Raw genomic sequence first — 19,191 nt, 5'->3', positions numbered from 1 at the left:
GCTTCAGTAGGAAATCTATGTTGTAACTTACGACGTAGCCAGAAACCTGTCTTAACCCCACGCCATAACCCTCCATGCCAGAGTCTTTGCAGGGTGTATCGACCCGACGTGTAGTTACATTTTCAGGAGGTACAGCTCAGGTTTAGAGGAAGGTGGCATCGTAGGGTTAAGAGGGTTAAAATCATAGGTTGTGGTGTAAGTTCCCCCCGAAGCATAATTCAAGCTCTAGGTCTAAGCTAATGTTTCACACTGATAATTTATAAGCACATAATATCCCAACCTATTTGTTTATTTAACAAGTCCTTCACTCAACTCTTCCATCGGTTGTCCTTGCAAATTGCCACCAACAAGAACCGAGGGAGCAGGGGGGGAACTTTCATCATAATGCCCATCGACTAAATTTAGCAACACAAGGCTAACATTAAATGTTAACACAGCTCAATGAAGTCATTTTACTTTATAAAGACATGAAAATTGCTCACTTTCTGATCTACAGAAGCAGACTTCTTGTGAAAATCCCTCCTCACTATCACCTCCTCCTTTTCTTAAACCCCCTACATCTCATCTCTTCAACCTCCATCTTCCTCCCTACTTCACCACATTAATCTCTCATTAGCAGCCTCCCTCCCCCCTTTCCTCTACATCCTTTCTTTCTCCACCAGCCATTATACACACACATACACACAAGCTTTCACTGCTGAAAGGTCTGTATATTTTCACCCATGCGGAAGTATCCTCAGACAAATGAGGGGCACAGGCAGCCATTTAAAGGGCAGCACCACAGTGCAGAAGAGCCCCTCTGAACAGAGCCCATGGACGGAGAGATAACGGACTTAAATTGGACTAACATGCTGCACACTCAGATTGTGTACAGGCATGCCTAAAACACAAATGGAACAGCTTTTTCATGCTTAAAGACAACCAAGGAAAGCAAGTGTTCAGGTGTTAGCAGCAGAGAAAATGTAGGTTCTCCTGCGCAGCTTGAGCGCATATAAGAGGAAGAGGCTGCTTGCTATCTGGATCTGGAGTGACTCAGAGCACCATGCTGAATACAAATGACTCGATGCAGATTAGGATGTCACTGTTTCAATGAAGGCAAAGGCAGGGGCAGCATGTAGGAGGTCATATTAACCCCTTCCGCCCACACACACGCCTTTGAAAGCCTTTGTCTTGCTTGATGGTTAAGAGGTTACCACGGAACGCATAACAAAGATCGGCCGCACGAATGAAGTGCAGATGAAAAGGTAGCACACACCGCTGAAGACTCCGCAGCTGCTCAGAGGCATATTGATTCATTTTCATTTTATTTTCTACATGAACTTGTGAGAGTCTGTCCAAATCTAGATTTAATTTGAAGCTGATAATGCACATGTAGGGATCTAATACTCACTTTCACTCTAACTGGGCACCTCAATTACATAGTGCCCTCCACTGCTGGGGGGTTAATTTATTCAATATCCTTTTTCCATCCAAACCCAATCACTCTGCTGTCTACTACATAAAAAAAATCTCACCTTTTCCCCTCAGTTCACCCAACTCTTCTATCCAACCATCTGCACATGAAGTTATTAAAGGAATACATATGAGTGTTGGTAGGTTCATGTTTTAAACCAAAGCACACTAAAGTAAGACACACAGCCACTTATGCAATTCACTCGTATGCTATATTTTGCTAATTCAATGAAGCAACTTCCAACAGGGCCCGAGCATTTAAATCTTTCTGTAATAACATTATACTCACAAATTTAAACATTTTAAAATCTATAAACTACTCAAAGTACTTGTAGATCCAATCTGACAAAGCACAGAAATTCCTAATATCTCCCATCTCACTCCAAATACTCAGTCAGGACTCCTTGGAATTACATTGACTTCTGTATTGTGAAGTGGTGTATTAACAGTTGAATAGGCAGTGTGACCGAAACTAAACAGTTAATGAAAATATAATGAAACTAAATGCAAAACACAAAGCACCCAGCAGGACACAAATCGCTTTCTTCCAAGCTATTGTAAACATTGCCACAGTTACTGTATCAAGGCTCTGATAAACTGGGGGCTTGTGTGTACATCCAGTGCAAATGTTTAACTGATTTCTTCTGTTTTTCTGAAACTCTAATGAAGGCCTGTCCTTAACAGGGGGAAATTATTTATTTATTTATTTATTTATTTTAAATATCAAACTTAAATATCAAACAAATTTCAGTTTGGAATAACTTATCAAATTAAGAAAACTTTTGACCCCGATTTAGCTCCATCTAAAAACTGGTCAGTCTCTTTTCAAATTACATAAGGGCTCAAGTACTAGAGACTGGTCAGCAACTGCTCGCAGCCTGTCCTCGTTAGGCAAAAATTTATATTCTGCGGCCAGCTGTTAGGGATTGTCTATCAGTTCATAAACCCCTCAGCAAAGTCTTTACTGAGGTCACAGAGAAAGCTAGCTGAGGGGTAATTTCCTCGCGACTTCTTTATAGGCGTATTTTTGAAACACAGAGCCCCCTGCTGACTATTAGAAAGAATGCAGATTTGGGGCTGACACAATATGTTCATCTTTGTGTACAGTCTGTGTAACATAAATAATTGGCTCAGTTTAAACTGTGAGAGCCCTTACTGGATGCTTTTATTGAATTTGAGATATTCATAAATCATAAAAGATATTCCAAACCTGAACTGTCACCTTACATAAAATCCCAGGTGATCTTCCAGTGCACTCTCAGCTTGTCAGCAACAAAAAAGACTTTTGCTTTCACGTGTGTTCCTCATTTCATTCCCCTTCCTTTTGGAGAATCTGTGCTTAATAAATAATCCTGCAAAGCACTTCTGATGCTAAATCTCCTCAGTGACGTATTTCTCTAACCTACTCTGTTGTGCTGGAAGCAGATGGACTATCCCGACCTCTTAAGAACTGCATTTGTCACATTGCCTTTGTTTTCTATCTATTCTCAGTAATGATGTGCACAGACTGCTGTCAGAAACACCTGGACGTTCTTACTGACTTTCAGTGTGAGAGGGACAAATGGCTTAGACGCCATTCAGGTTCAAGGACTCGGGACGCTAACAGAGCAACTCTGACTGTCCTGAACTTTAACACATGACCAGGGGTGGCACTGTGACAACAAGGCAGGGAGCCATGAAATGATCATGCTGGCTCAGTGCTTTATAATAAATCAGGCAGTCTGTTGCTTTGGCATTGTGCTTCCATCCTTTCCACACATTTAACAACAGGATTTTTCACACTTAAAGGTGGTTTACCAAAAACACACCAGGTTATAGGCGGCTCATTGAGGCTCAGGCCCATCCAGAAAGGTCGCTATAGTCCCTCATCACTTCTTTAAAGTTAAATTTCCTGGCTTTCCTATGGGGCATCTTCATGTAATGACAATATCAGTGCCTTTCTAACTCTATTGATAGTTTTTTTTATAGCTAGATAGAGACAGATAGTTTTCCAGTGTTTGTACAGATTACCATAGAAAAGATGCCCTTCTGCAAATATTTTCTATGACAGCTAAAATCAAGACATCGCTCACCCCATGGTCAGACTCCAACGCCATCGTGTTGGACTACAACTGCTGTGCTCTGTATTAACCACTTCTCCACCTATACTGCAGGTTCTGGTTAGAGAGGCCCATCCAATTAAAGTATGTGTAGAAAGCAGTGTTTTATATTTCTAAGGCTCCGTTTACACTTTTATTAATATCATTGCCTCATCTTTCATAACAAATTGGAAAGAAACTATAAAGATTAACTTTAAGTGCACAAATTTACCTTCCCTGCTTTTTTGCAGGTTTATGTAAAATTTCTGCTACATTTTCAATGGAAATCATTCAAATTGAAATAATTTAGAATCTAGTAGCACTTCTTCATTAAGTTGTGAGAAACTTTAAAAAATACTTGTGTGCAAAGTATGGAGCTCTACCACTTCAATTGCATTTTATTTTATTTTATTTTATTTAAATATCGCCAAATCACAGTCGCCTCAAGGCGATTTATATTGTAAGGTAAAGACCCAACAATAATACAGAGAAAACAGAGAAAACCCCAGCAATCATATGACCCCTTTTGAGCAAGCGATTTGGTGACAGTGGGAAGGATGAACTCTCTGGCAGAAACAGACTCAGGGAGGGGTGAGCATCGGCCAAGACTGTTTGAAGTGAGGGAAGGAAGAAAAGACGTAGACACAAATATTAAGAGTGAAGAAACACTCACCGACCACTTTATTAGGCACATCTGTCTACTCATAAATGCAAATACCTAAAAAGTCAATGAGACAGCAGCAACATGACCAGGACAACCCACTAAACTTCAAACCAAGCATCAAAATGGGGAAGAATTATGGTTACTGGTGCCAGACAGGCTGGTCTGATCATTTCAGAAACTGCTGATCTGCTGAGATTTTCCGACACAGCCTCTGGGACCTCTCTTGGCACCTCTCTGGGTGAAAATCCCTACTTGATCCAGAGGTCAGAGGAGAATAGACACACTGCTTTGTGTTGACAGGAAGGCAACAGTAACACAAATAATCACTCGTTACACCAAAGGTATACAGAAGAGCATTTGAAGCAGATGGGTTACAGCAGCAGAAGACCACAATGGCTTCCAGTCTTTTCAGCTAAGAACAAGAAACTGAGACTATAATTCATACGGGCTCAAAACTGGACAATAAGAGAGTGGTCTGCTCAGAGATGGGTAGTAAAGTGTTACATAACGTATTACTGTAATCTGATTACTTTTTCAAGTAACAATTAAAGTAAGGGATTTCTGTTGCAAAAAAAGGAATTACTGTTACTCTCCTGTAGGTACACTGCATTACTGCGCTATTAAACCGTGAGTTTGCTTGTGAGAGTGTCTCGTGACAATGACGTACGAGTGTGCAACATCTGTGGCAGCAGCAGACGTGTGTAGATCAACAATGGATAATATGTAGTGTGGGAGAGAATACGACCATGCAGCGTTTAAAGCGTGGAAGTACTGACATCACTTTGAGTTTGGTTCTGTAAAAAGTGAGAAAAACCTGTGTGTCTGCTGTACACTCTGCGTGGGAAGAAAACTTCTTTCTACAGCAAAAACTTAAACTTCAAATCTGAGCAAGAACCTAGCATGCTGCCACGGGAATGTGAAATTCACAGAGAAACCCCCGGATCCCCCCACTGACATGACCGCTGCGGCACCGGGCAAACCTCCACCTGCTCCACTCCTGCTAAACAGGTAAAAATAGACTGAAGAGCAACAGGATTTAGTGCCGCTGAATCTTTGATTTAATTTATTTTTTGCTGTGTTTACTTGCATCTATTTGAAAGAGTAAGTGTAAACACAAAAAATTATTTTATTCTATATACTGGAATATGCAGAAAATAGGTTTAAATGTTAAACACACTTATTCAAGTCAAAGACTGTTGGATATAATTTAATTTTCGCTTAATGCAATGTTCATAAAGTTAAACGTTTAAAACAAGTTTTAAAAAGAGACTTTTTCCATTTGATTACACTTTATATGATTGATTATGCAGAAAAAATTGAATTGGGCTGAAAGGTCTATTGCTTTATTACGTATTCAGGTTGTGTATCGTGTTTTTTAAAAAGTAACTAAGTAATAGAGTAACTAATTACTTTTGAAAATAATCAGTAAAGTAACAGGATTACTGAGAAGTAATCAGTAATTAGTAACTATTAGTAACTTTCGCTGTTTTCAAGTAATTTGACCAACACTGGGTCTGATGAGTCTTGGTTTCTGTTGCAACACTCAGATAGTAGGATCAGAATTTTTGTGGAAACAACATGAAAGCAGGGACCCATCCTGCCTTATATCAATGTTTTAGCTTGGTGGTTGTGGTGGAGGATATTGTCTTGGAAGACGTTGGGCACCTTGGTCTCAGTTGAGCATCGTTTAAACACCACAGCCTACTACAGAGCATTGTTGCTGACCACGTCCATCCCTTCATGAAATCATCTGATAGTGTATCCTGCCGGAAGCAGCTATGTCACAAATCTAAAACCAACCGAATTCTTGAATATTACAATGGATTCACTGAACTCAAATGGATTCCACAGTCATCAGATCTCAGTCTAACAGAGCACCTTTGGGATGAGTCGCATCATGGATGTGCAGCTGACAAATCTGAAGCAACTGTGTGAAGCTATAAAGTCAATATGGACCAAAACATCTGAGCAATGTGGCCAGTGAGTGTATGTGTAAGGAGCTAGTTATTGTTTCATGAAGAAACGTATTAGTAAATTTCCTGGAATGTATTTGATAAGTAATCTACAAAGGCTCATTTGCTGGCAGAGGTCCACCTTTCCTCCACAGAGTTGAGCTCTGCAAATAAATCCTCATGCTGCTGGAGACTGTGGATAGCACTGCCACAACACAGAGTCTAACAAATGTCTTGACCATTTGTTTCATTTGTTAAAGATAATTATACGGCAGCGATGCAATTAACTTGATATTGATACATTACCGTTTTTTTGCTGTATAAATGATTAAAAGATATATTTTTTAGTGGCTGTCACTAACACTAGTAACCCCACTGTGAATAATAAGGAGGTTAAACTGCAAATCAAACAAATGCAGGAGAATTTATCAGAGCGTCTGGGTCTACCGAATGATCATCAATGACAATGGGAACATACAACAACATTTGTCCTCGGCTTCCCACCAATTATCCCCATCAGCCTTCCTGACAGCAGCACAGCGAGCCACTGAATGGACTAATCTCTCTTCACAAATTAGCTCAGTCTCTCATCTCCTCTTCCCAAACGTACGCTATGCCCTTAAACGCCACATGGTCACACTGCCTATTCATAACCATTATCTCAGGGCCTTTGGTAATGGAGAAAAAAAAGGGGGCCAAGAAGAAAAAAGGAATAAAGACACTGGGAAATGTAAAACGGGAGGTGAAAACTGGCAATGTGGTTCGATCTCAGATTCCCCGCTGCCCCTGAGCTATCAGAGCCATTGATTGGTTCATGTAATTCTGCTCTGATTCGGCTTGGCCAATCAATGGACTGCAGACCGACTTCCTGTGACTGTGCAGCCATTAAAGTGAAGGTGAAAATCCCATAGTTTCATACACTTTACTCCCGTCCGTGCCTTTTTTATACGTCCAAGAATCTTCTATTTCTGCATTGTCATTCAAAAAGCTGCTTCTCTTCACACTGCAGTCATTGACTGAGTGGATACAAAAGATGGTGTAAAATAATACAAGAAACTGTGGATGAATTTCTGAAACAAAGATGTCACATTCTACAAATATTGGTCTCTTTTATCTCAGAGCAGCTTCTTTTGTCCAAATACTGACATTTTTCATACATCCACAAGGTTCCTTCACTTATTGAATGTATTATTTCATAAAATTACTCACAAACCCACAACATTATTAAAGTATTTATGTATCCTTACAAACTGCTTTAAAATATTACAGTATTGTCTGCTGCAAACCTCCATTCGCTTATTTTGCTTATTCAGTTCTTGTGCCTACTTCTCTTCATTTTAACTTGCAGTATTCTGTCCGCTGCTCGCATAGCTTGTTTCCCCACAGAGATCAATACAGTTTCATCTTCTGTAATTTCAGCTCATTAATAGGCAAAATCTTGTGGATGCATTGGTTTTAGTTTTAAACGTATTTGAGCTTAATGCTTCTGTCAGCATGGCTTCGGTGATCCTCCACAGAGAACTGAAAAATATACTGTTACAGAAGGAAAGCAGAGCTTCTCGTTTGTTTTGTGGAGCAGGACGAGTGAAGTACAGAACAGATAAACCTACAGCTGTTTTCAGGCTCTCAGGACATTGTATGAAGATCACCTTTGCACATGTCGCGCACAGCAGGTGCAGGTAACTCACCTCGGTTGTCTTCTAACTGTTGGAAGCGTTTTGTACTTTGTACAAGGGAACCAGCAGGTTAAAGACCAGCTTTCATGTGGGTCAGGCTGGAATTCTATTTTAAGATTCTGGCACTTTTACAGTATAACACAGCAATATTATTAAAATTATTTCTTGCATCACCCAGCGTGCTGTTCAGGAGTGTTATTTTATAGACGTGCAGTTAAGAGTGTTACAAGTAGTTTATCTTTATTTGGTTTATTGATGTTTGTGCTGTTGAAAAGAGTTAACAGTTGTCTTGTATAAAGTTTGCATTTTACAGTTAATGTGCGTCCTCTCTCAGTCCCTCTACTGGCAAATTATATAATACATATAGACTCCTTGAAATGTCACTGTGGGTAAATATTGTCTTTTCTCAGGCATAAAATTAAGAGTGGCTTAATGTTTAGCACTAATACAAGTCTGTCAAGATTCCTTTTTAATACATTACTATTTCTACACTTTTTTTTGCTTTAGTACAGTCCAATTCTACTTCTACTGTTTCTTCTTTCACAACAGGAGATTATCCAACTCCATCTCACTCATCCTTAGCATCCTCTTCTGCTGCACCAACCCTCTGCATGTCCTCCTTCACTACATCCATGAATCTTCTTTGTGGTCTTCCTCTTTTCCTCCAGTATACCTACTATCCTACCTCTTTACTTTGTCTCCAGACCATTCAACCTGAGCTGTCCCTCTGATGTACTCATTTTTAATCTCGTCCCAGTGAAAATCTGAACATCTTTAGCACAGCCTCCTGCCTTTTTGTCAACGTCACCATCTCCAAACCACACATCACAGCAGCTCTCACTACCATCTTGTAAACCTTCACTTTCACTCCTGCTGCTATCCTTCTGTCACAAATCACCCCAGATACTTGTCTCCACCCACTCCACACTGCCTGCACTCTCTTCTTCACCTCTGATGTGAAGAAGCAATGGACCACTGTCCATTGCTTTGGATTGTTGACACCGGATTTTTTAACTAATCCACCATCATTATGCATGCATCTTCACATAGGTCTCCCTCTCATTCATACACATGTATTCTGTCTTACTTCTACTGACTTTCATTCCTTTTTATTCCAGAGCATGCTTCAGACTGCTCCCTACTCTCACTGCAGATGTCATCTGTGAACATCATAGTGCAGACACTCCTGCCTGACCTCATCTGTCAATCTGTCCATCCCCACTGCTAAAAGTACATTTTATTACTGCTATTTTGTCATAATGTTATCTTATCCCATTGCAAAAAACCAAAAAACATCCATAATTGTCTCAGAAACCTGTGCCTCTGACGGTTTTGTAAATGATATCTAGTGAGAACAGACTATGTATCAGTGCGTATATCGAAAACAGAGACCACTTTTAACTGATTTGGAGTCATTTTCAGGTGCCAGTTCACCCAAATGTGAAAATTAAAATCCGTGGAATTTAGAAGCTTAGAGGAAACGGGAGCTTGAAATTATCATGCAAAATTAAAATGTAAGACAAAATACCTCAGGGTGTTTCAAAACATTTAACTCTCTTTATCTGATCACAGAATTTCTGAGCCCTCTCTGGTCATCACACTCACACACAGACGCGTACGATTCACCCCCTCCATTACCAAAACAAACATAAAAGCACTTCATTGTCTGCTTAATTTAGTCATTGATTTTTTTTAACACCAGATCACACCACGGATATTAGGAGACGTCAGGCTGAAGTGTTTTATGGTCTTTGCGGGAACCCCCACCATCCCTGCAGACACACACACACACACACACACACACACACACACACACACACACACACACACACACACACTCGGGCTGAGGAGAGAGTGAGAAAAAGGGAAAAAAGAAGATGCTCCTCCAGGGATCATCACTAAAAATCACTGCCTACTACTGTTAGGAGATCTAACCATGGGAGTGTGTGAGTGATTGTTGTTTGTGTGTAAAGCTTCTGTCCCCTTTGGCATGTGTGGCTTTGCTTAGATCAGATGTGAACCAGCAGACACTCACAGACAGCTGTGCCGCCACATCCTCACACGCACGCACTGAGCTGTTTGGAGAGACACACGCAACCCAAAAATGTGTCATTTTGGGGATGACACTCTTTATATTACTATAATTTAACCTCATTACTATTTATAGAACCTCTACCAGCACAAGCAAACACAGAGGGTTTATCAAGTAAATACCCATCTTTAAAAGGATGATTTCACTATATTGCACTATATCTCTATCCATTAAGATAGCACAGTACTCACCATGTAAAACAAAAGCTAAGTCCAGCTAAAATATAAATAATTACCCTCTCACTGCAGATGAAATCTGTGTGTACCCAACTGTGCTATATACAACAACTTAAATTTGAACTCCGAAGCTGGTCTGAAAACTGTTTTCATCTATTTCTCCGTTCACTTTGTTTTCTGAGCATTTAATTACCCTTGTTATTAACGTAAAACATGCATTTCTACCCATATAAACAGGTCACGGCAATGAAAAGTAACACTTCTAAAAATGCTGTGAACCTACTGCTTTACCTTGGTGAGTACAGTTCCAGGATCACTGGGAACTTAAAACTCCAGTTGAAATAAAACATCATTAAACACTATTTACAATATATCTAATGCCATACTGTTGTTCACTTGTTGCCATTTTCCAGAGAAACCCCCCAAAAAATGCACAACCTGGAGCCATGTGACGAACTTACAGGCGTTGGTGACGGCAAAGCTGTTGGCCGTCTCGATGTTGTCCACGTGAGGCACCAGGTTGAACGGGGCTTCGGAGGCATTCGGGCTGGTGTTGTGCAGGAAGATTGCCAAACGAAAGGCGGTGTACTCCTGATCAGTGTTTCTGATGAACAGACCGCCTGAAGAGAGGGAGGAAACATGAGGGCTCGATGAAGAGTGTGTTCACTGTAGCTCGCCGCCAGGTTTAAACCTATTCTAGACAGATTAGTTATTGCTGACTGCAGCACAGAAACACAAAAGACAATATATTTAATCCAAGTCAGTACCCAGGCATATTGCCCATATGGGGTACAACTTGTTGCTATCTCAGCCCCATCTCCACTGTAGTTAATAAGATTTCAAAGAAACCATAAAACTTCTGTTGGGAGAGCTTTCAATCTTTAGATCACAGTTAAATAAAACCTCTCCTGCTGAGCTGAGGGCTACCTCCAGGATTCTAATGGGCTCAGGGGCTTTTGGAAACAACCCATACAGTGGTTTTCTTTTGTGACACTCAACAGGATGATGATACTGAAAAAGGCTCTGAGATACAGAGATAAAGAGTCTGCATGCTAGCATGCTCGGCACAGCTATGTTTGGACACAAGGTCCATCTGCAGGTATATCTGCAGACTTATTTGAGCATATTTTAATTTTAAAAACTGCAGCTGGACTCCAATTCCACAGTTTTGATATGCAGCAGGTGGAGAACTTCTCCATGTGCTGCTATGCCAAGCTCACCAACGATGCAGAGCACCGCAAGAACTATCACTGCCAGATGAAGCACAAGTCTGTGCCGGAGTCTGTCTGCAGGAAGAGAAACTCACTGCCGAGGGAGCTGAACGTGTTGATCAGTGATTTATTTGACATGCTGAATATTTGCAGATGAGAATATTATAAAAAGTAACTAGTTTGTAATTTTTTAAGCAAGCATGCACACATCACATTGAAACATCCACAAGTCCAAGAGACCTTGAGCCAAACCTTGAGTGGAGGTAAAGGAAATGTCTAGAACAGGGGTGGGGGAACTCCAGGCCTCAAGGGCCAGTGTCCTGCAGGTTTTAGATGTGTCCTTGATCCAACACAGCTGATTTAAATGGATAAATTACTTCCTCAACATGTCTTAAAGTTCTCCAGAGGACTGGCAATGAACTAACCATGTGATTCAGGTGTGTTGACCCAGATGGATATCTAAAACCTGCAGGACACCGGCCTTTGAAGCCTGGAGTTCCCCACCCCTGGTCTAGAAAGACAGATTTATCCTCTGCAAACCACAAATGTATACCCATGACTGTGCCAGCCTGTCACGTAGGTGCTGAGCTTTCAAAACTAATCCTGAGGTCTTTTCAGTCTACACATAAGTAGCTGACCAACTTTACAATTGACCTATGCTAGCTTGTTTAGGGTTTAAAACAGGTGATATAACGCACCAGAACAAACAGATAATAGTGTTTTTTCTCGTGATAACAACCTCACATCGAAGGTAAAAAAGATTTAAGGCAAATTTTATTAGCTCTTCACAGATGTTTGTTTCAAAGAGAAATCTGTATCATAAAAGAGGTTCCCACAACTGACTCCACAATGTGTAAAATGTAATAAAAGGGCAGTATCGCTCTGGTAAATAATGCCTTCAACTTCCTGCAAAGGCTAAAAAAATTTAGATCCTCAGAGGTACCACTAGGCTTTGTGGCAAGGATTCAGTGTGTTTAACATGCAAGGTCGTCTTTGTCTTGTACTAATGCAAGCAGAGAAGGTGATAATATTCACAAAATATCCTTTTGTATCAACTCGGATTTTCATTCAGTTTTCTATGCAAGAGCGGCGCCAGTGTCATAAATCAGTTTGGCATCAGAGATAAGATTTTTGTTTCGTGTCCTCTTGTATTACAGCCTCATTCATATACAAAGATCTCCACTAAGCCGTTCGCGGCTGTGCAAATGTCAGTAGTGTTTTTAGGTTAGAAACAGTTTGTTTCACATTTCAAAATCTGACTCAGGGCTATATTTCTTAGGATGAGACAGTGTAAATGTCATTTAGAGCAAAATGCCAGTGTGTTCTTTTTATGGGTGACCTCTTTAAAAGGTAAACTTTAGAATATTTTACCACTCTGTGGAGACCAGTCATCTAAGCCCCCTTTTGATTTTAATCTGATTTCCATTGTGATGGGTTTTATGTTTATTCCTAACTTGAAATGTATCCCTTTTCCGGCCGCTGCTGAATAGAAAAGAATAAAATTAAGCACTGACCTAAATCCAGCTTATTTAGACTTCTGACATTCCCTTCATCTGGATTCAACACAAAATGAGATCCAAACACTTCGGGGGCCTCAGACTTTGAAGTTTCCTGACATATGGTTCGCCGAAAACAAGACCCAAGTGGCTGCACCGTGCCTGTTTGTTTGTGACCCCATTACCACCTGGATGACTTCTGATCACGTCTTTGAATTTAATCCAAGCTACTTAGTGTGCCCGTGTAAGTATTCCATGTTATCTTTTTCTAAATTTCTTTGTAGAATACTCTCAAAGAGGAAACAGCTGGTGTCATCTCCTCTTCCTACAGTCTTGCTAATTAGGCTTACATTCCTTATTGTGAATAATCAATAACAGGAGTAATAGCTTGGCAACCCCACTGAGCAGCTTACTCTTGTCAACCATCACCTAAAATAATCAGATTTAGATGAGCTTTCAACATCTTGAGTGGGCTTTATTCTGAAAAGATTATTCACCCTTTACAGTTTGCATTCACACTTGGCGTACACCTGTCAGGGGGCAGATCCTGATATATATGTTCCTGTATAGCTCAGTTTACAGGGGTGATTCATGTTAACACTGCTCCATTCAAGTAAAACACCATCAGTGCAATGCATGCGTGACTTTTAGCCACTGCTAGTGTGCGGTCCGTGTCCCTGGTTAGGCTTTTAAAGTGTTGTGGTTTGGCTGACCTGGTTACAACATGTTCTGTGTGCATTTACACTGGCATTAATGTCTGATACTCCTTACCCAAAAGGCATCCAGATACACATGAAGACGCAAAGAAACGCAAAGTTTACACAGAAGGACACCAGACAGGTTCAAACCCAGAAGCTTAATCATCGCAAAGATTAGTTTGGAGTAAGATCTATAAGGTTCAGATTTCTTCCTATCAAAGATGCCCCGCTGCCATGCAGTGTATGATAAGACAGGATGCTTACAGACCTTGAAAAACTAATACAGGTCAGAAAATGAAGGATGAATAGGATTTATAATTCTGGGGACGTCTCTGCATCTGTTGGCAACTGTGGAGCATGTTGGCCGTGACTCTGTTTGTCCACTTGTTTCAGTGTCGCCTGCGTGTGTACAAAGCAAATTTCCTGCTGCTAATAAGTGTTGATTCGTCTGTGACGATTATTTGAAACTGACAAGTGTTGATCGGGGGAGATGTTTGCCCTCTCTGAAGGCTGATGCAGTTCAAAAATTGCTAAATGTAGTCTGGCGGGTGTGGATTTTTACACTCCCAGAGGACAACTAGGCCTGAAACGGAGAAATATGATGACACAGGGATTACATCAACAGTTTTTTAAATAACTGGCAGCAATGATGTTTGTCAAGCGATAATGAGAATAAGTTAAGTTAAAGAAATACCAAGAGCCCGATTATAATAGCTGGGAAATTATGAGTAAAATAACCCCCCCACACACGCCAGTTTTGCTTACGTCAGCAACAAATTAAATGTTTCACACGACGGCACAGCAGTTACACAGACGCAGGTTTAAACCCCAAACAACGCAGCTCGAGAGCCCTCAGTTTCAGGGGTGCCTGCTCTGTAACTGACCCTGACCTCTGACCTCTCTGGGTGGCCTGGGGATTGGAGTATCACATTGATATAAAAGGACAAGGAGAATCATTTGAACAGCTTGTCATTTTTCATCAGCCTGACTTGTATCTGATGTGCCTCAACTCCATCTACAAGCTGGGGTGCAGCTGAGGGTAAAACCCAGCAAAAAAAATAAAAAAGTCAGTGAAAGCAAATATTAGATTTCAGAATGACACTTGAAACAGTTGGAATATAAACCTGGATAGCAGATTTTTTGATTCTCTGATGACTGTTTGTTGAGGATGTGATGATTAACCAACGATTAACAAATGGAGGTCACAGTTGGGCTCCTTCCCCCCCCCCCCCCCCAGCACCCTGCTTTTAAATCTAACCAGTAAATCTGCCAGCGAGTGTAATGAAAACCGTGAATCCGTCAGTGAGAAACGCAGTTAAATTAAAACACAGAGACGCTGAAAAAGAGAGAGTGAAACTGATGGAAAAAAAATTTGCGGGGGACGGTGCAGCTGCAAGGCATTTGGGACCCGTGGCAGCGGTTTGTTATAGGAGCGGGATCTGCGAGAGTGTTAACAGCAGTCAATGCACGGGCAGCCCGCATGGGGAATACACACAGACTTTGCTGCTCTGATCTGCTGCAGTGGCGGAGTGCACCGGGATACACACACATGCAAAGCGCATTAGGTGTGTGAGTGTGTGTGTGTGTGAATGCGTGTGTGAAGCATGCACAGCATCGTCAGAACACAGGACCCCGTCTTTATGGTCATGTTTTAAAGACAATTAAAAGAATAAAATAAGGCTGTGGGGGAAAAATCCGCAATCCCCACTTTGACCAGTGCCGGGGTGCTAAACGGCAGGTCAGAGGCAGCAGGCAGGACGTCCACAGATTCATTGACTGGTTTTATTTTGTGCTTGGATCTACCATAAAACGCTCACACTTACCGATCTGAACGCTGCTCGGGAAAGCACCCATTGCCAGTCCCCAAAAACCCGAGAACATCAACAGAATCAAATCGCGAGAAGAAATCCTCATTTTGTTCAGGTTATAAACTGATTAAAGACATCGAGCAGGTTTAATTAACACCCCCGGTGCAAAGCCAACATCACAAGGGAAAGCAAAAAACAAAAAACAAAGAGATTAAAAAAGGGAGGTGAAATCAAATGCCGGTTAAATATCCATGTCTGCTTTGGGTGGCTTTTTTTTTTCTTGGATATTCCCCCCGCAGTGCCGCTGGTTTGTGCCGTCAAACTGCGTCCGTCCGTCCGGCGCTGGAGATTTTGCGCACACCACCAAGAAGAGGAGGGAGGGAGGACGAGGGGTGGAGGTGGTGGTGTTGTTGAGGGGGTGGGCATCAGCCAGCGGCGGCCAGTGCGTCTGGATGCGGCTCAACTCACATCACAGCAAGAACACACATGCGCCTTTTTACCCGACCCGGGCAGGCAGGCAGGAGGGGCGTCAGTCAGTCAGTCAGCCCGCTCAGCAGCACCGAGCGGCAGAGAAAGTCCCCGCAGCTCTTTTAACACCAAAACTTCCAGAACCGCTGCGAGTGGCTGCGAAGATGGATGTCTGACAGCGCTTTTCTCTCCCGCTCCTCGCTGTCGGATATCATCCCGGATAGATCGTCTCGCACGGGCAGATCAACTTAATCAAAACCCCGGTGTGTCCTCTCAGTCACTCTGCACACAGCCTTTAGGGCGCAATTTAAGATAAGCTACGCAAATTGCGGCAATTAATAAAATTCTAATGAGCAAGCTCAAATTCATTTGCGGGGTTTGTTTTCTGTGAACTGCCTCTTAACTTAAAAAAAAACAAAACTCATGCTGGGTCGCTTAAGGTAGTCAGACTGTCCCTTTAACGGTTGCTACCATGTGACATTACTTATGCACATGTACAAAACCGCTACAGCAACAGATAAACAAATAAATAATTGTTTTTTAAAGCTTAAGAAACACATTAAAATAAATGTAAATGAGGGAAACGTTTGAACACCGTCAGGTTGAACACCGCCAGCCTGTCTCACTAACGTTTGCACTACTCCTTCAAGCTGCAGGAGCGAGGAGCTAAAAGTTTTGTCACTTTGACCAAATAACACAGACTTTCAGTAGCACTGCTGGCGGTGGAGTCCCCGGGTATGCAGTTTAAGCAAACTAATTTGGAATTTTTGTCGCCATCCTCCAAGATTAAATAAAATCCAGTGATAGTGAGACTTTAAGGAAGTGTAGCCATTAGTCTCCTCGGGGTGGTTCGGCTAAAGCAGGAACTTTAGGAGACACTGAGGCTGCTTTCAGTTCAGGTTCTGCTGATTTTGAGGTTTGTAGTTGCCGCAGGTAAAGACCCGACTGAAAAATGAGTAATTATGTGCAAGGCTCCCTTTGGAAGCAGTGCCTGGAAGTTGATTTTGCTTTTGTGAATGTGAGAAAGACTGAGCGCTTTCCAGCAAATCTAAAAACGAACAAACAAACAAACAAACAAAAAACCCCAACAACAACAAAACATCTTTTCTTATCTTTTTCTTTTTTACATTCATCATTGACAGAAATGTATGATTTAAAAACAAAAGACTGTATCTTTACAAGATGAGCCTATTATTGCGTGTCATCACAAGATAATGCTGTAATACTGGAGCCAAATAAAGCCAACCTTGCCACAGAAAACCAAACCAGTATTTAAGACATTTTAAAAGATTATACATCTGAATCACAAGCAACAGATAGCTGAGACAGGTTCCGATGAAGAGCAGCGGGTTTAAAAGCAGACCATTATGCCTCAATAGATAATTAAACTAAACTAATATACTTAATCATGATTAAATAATCATCCCAGTCATTTTCTTGAATCTGATTCAACCTCTCAAATCAAAAATAATTGATGTTTTGTTACATTGAACTGAACATTTGCGCCACTGTTTGGATAAAACAAGATGTATGACGGCATCTATCGCTAATGAGAATCTATGAGTAATGGGTTTTGCAGGCATTTTCCTTTTTAACTGCTTTGACATTTTATACACAAAATGGTTTATTGATTAATCAAAAAATGATTTGCAGACTGATCGAGTAAATACTGCCTGTCTGTTTTCCCTCAAGGTCAAGAATGAATGTCTGCTCAAAGAACAGGAAGAGGAGCACAGTGTGAGGTCTGGGATGACTTTTTAAAAAGGCAATGTAATCCTAGAGTTTGAAATACAACCCAGATGTAAAAGCACAGATTTTCATTTTTAGCCAATGCAGTAGATGTAAATGCTGTTATCTCACTGTTTTCAGGCAACAGACTTCAGAATTTCTAGATAAAAGTCTTTTATTGTTTCGTATACTCTAGGGCTTTTTTGTAGGAAATATTTTACAGTGAACACAGAGGAGGATTGCAAAGTGATGGCATTTTCAAAGCCGAGGTAACTTTGCTGTGTATACCTTTTAAAAAAATGGATTCGTATGTGATTATGGTTATTTTTAAAGAGATTTTGGTGTGTCCAGTTATGTTCTCGTCTTCCTCATTGGTCTCTTTCCTTCTCCGGAATGCTTGCATTAATGTTGTTTTACGTGTAAACTCAATGTGCTTGCCCTAAAAGATAAAATCACAAAAACTACATACTTCTACATTACATGCACACACAAGAGTTATGAACTGTATTAACTATGAGAATAAAATGGTTTCAAGCGTGTTTTTGCATGTAGACACAGTTGTAACTGATCTCAGGACCATAGTAACTGAACGCACCCTCAGAAAACGTAGCTGTGATCCTGGGTACGGTTAAAAGATCTGCACCTGATGACCCTTTATGAACTGACAGGATTTTAAAGGTAGTTTAAAGGTAACAAAGTGACATAATACTATGGTAATATGCTAAAATTTCCATGCATGCGTACGGACCTTGGCTAAGTTATTAAAAATTAATAAACAAATTGAAACAAGAGCAGCCCCAGAATGGACTGAAAATTCCCTCTGCGCCATGCATAATTTCAGTCCATGCATTCAGCAGGATATCCACATCCAGATATTTTCGTAAGGAAATGTCTCCAAGTAATTTTTTTTATTTCAGTTTTGCATGTACAGTCAGGTCCATAAATATTGGGACATCGACACAATTCTAACATTTTTGGCTCTATACACCACCACAATGGATTCCAAATGAAACGAACAAGACATGCTTTAACTGCAGAGTGTCAGCTTTTATTTGAGGGTATTTACATCCAAATCAGGTGAACGGTGTAGGAATTACAACAGTTTGCAAATGTGCCTCCCACTTCTTGAGGGACCAAAAGTAATGGGACAGAATAAGAACCATAAATCAAACATTCATTTTTTAATACTTGGTTGCAAATCCTTTGCAGTCAATCACAGCGTGAAGTCTGGAACACATAGACATCACCAGACGCCGGGTTTCATCCCTGGTGATGCTCTGCCAGGCCTCTACTGCAACAGTCTTCAGTTCCTGCTTGTTCTTGGGGCATTTTCCCTTCAGTTTTGTCTTCAGCAAGTGAAATGCATGCTCAATCGGATTCAGGTCAGGTGATTGACTTGGCCATTGCAAAACAGTCCACTTCTTTCCCTTCAAAAACTCTTTGGTTGCTTTTGCAGTATGCTTTGGGTCGTTGTCCACCTGCACTGTGAAGCGCCGTCCAATGAGTTTTGAAGCATTTGTCTGAATATGAGCAGATAATATTGCACGAAACACTTCAGAATTCATTGTGCTGCTTTTGTCAGCAGTCACATCATCAATAAATACAAAAGAACAAGTTCCACTGGCAGCCATACATGCCCACGCCATGACACTTCCACCACAATGCTTCACTGATGAGGTGGTATGCTTAGGA

General features: G+C 41.0%; 1 protein-coding gene across 3 annotated transcripts in view; it reads right to left on the bottom strand.

The window, feature by feature from the left end:
- Positions 1 to 15,765, bottom strand: part of gria4b (glutamate receptor, ionotropic, AMPA 4b) — a 168,466-nt gene extending 152,701 nt beyond the window's left edge. For 2 of the 3 annotated variants that reach the window (XM_063486111.1, XM_063486110.1), the window contains exons 1-2: positions 15,319 to 15,765; positions 10,552 to 10,710 (exon numbers count right to left, since the gene is read on the bottom strand). In XM_063486111.1, the coding sequence (XP_063342181.1) occupies positions 10,552 to 10,710; positions 15,319 to 15,409 (250 nt within the window). In that variant the 5' untranslated portion in view covers positions 15,410 to 15,765. The remainder of the gene's footprint in view (positions 1 to 10,551; positions 10,711 to 15,318) is intronic. The other variant, XM_063486109.1, reaches the window with a different exon arrangement.
- Between the last annotated feature and the right edge of the window lie 3,426 nt (positions 15,766 to 19,191).

This window comes from Pelmatolapia mariae, linkage group LG10_11 (genome assembly GCF_036321145.2).
Source record: "Pelmatolapia mariae isolate MD_Pm_ZW linkage group LG10_11, Pm_UMD_F_2, whole genome shotgun sequence".
NCBI classification, from domain to species: Eukaryota; Metazoa; Chordata; class Actinopteri; order Cichliformes; family Cichlidae; genus Pelmatolapia; species Pelmatolapia mariae.
This window is presented reverse-complemented; position numbering and strand designations above follow the sequence as displayed.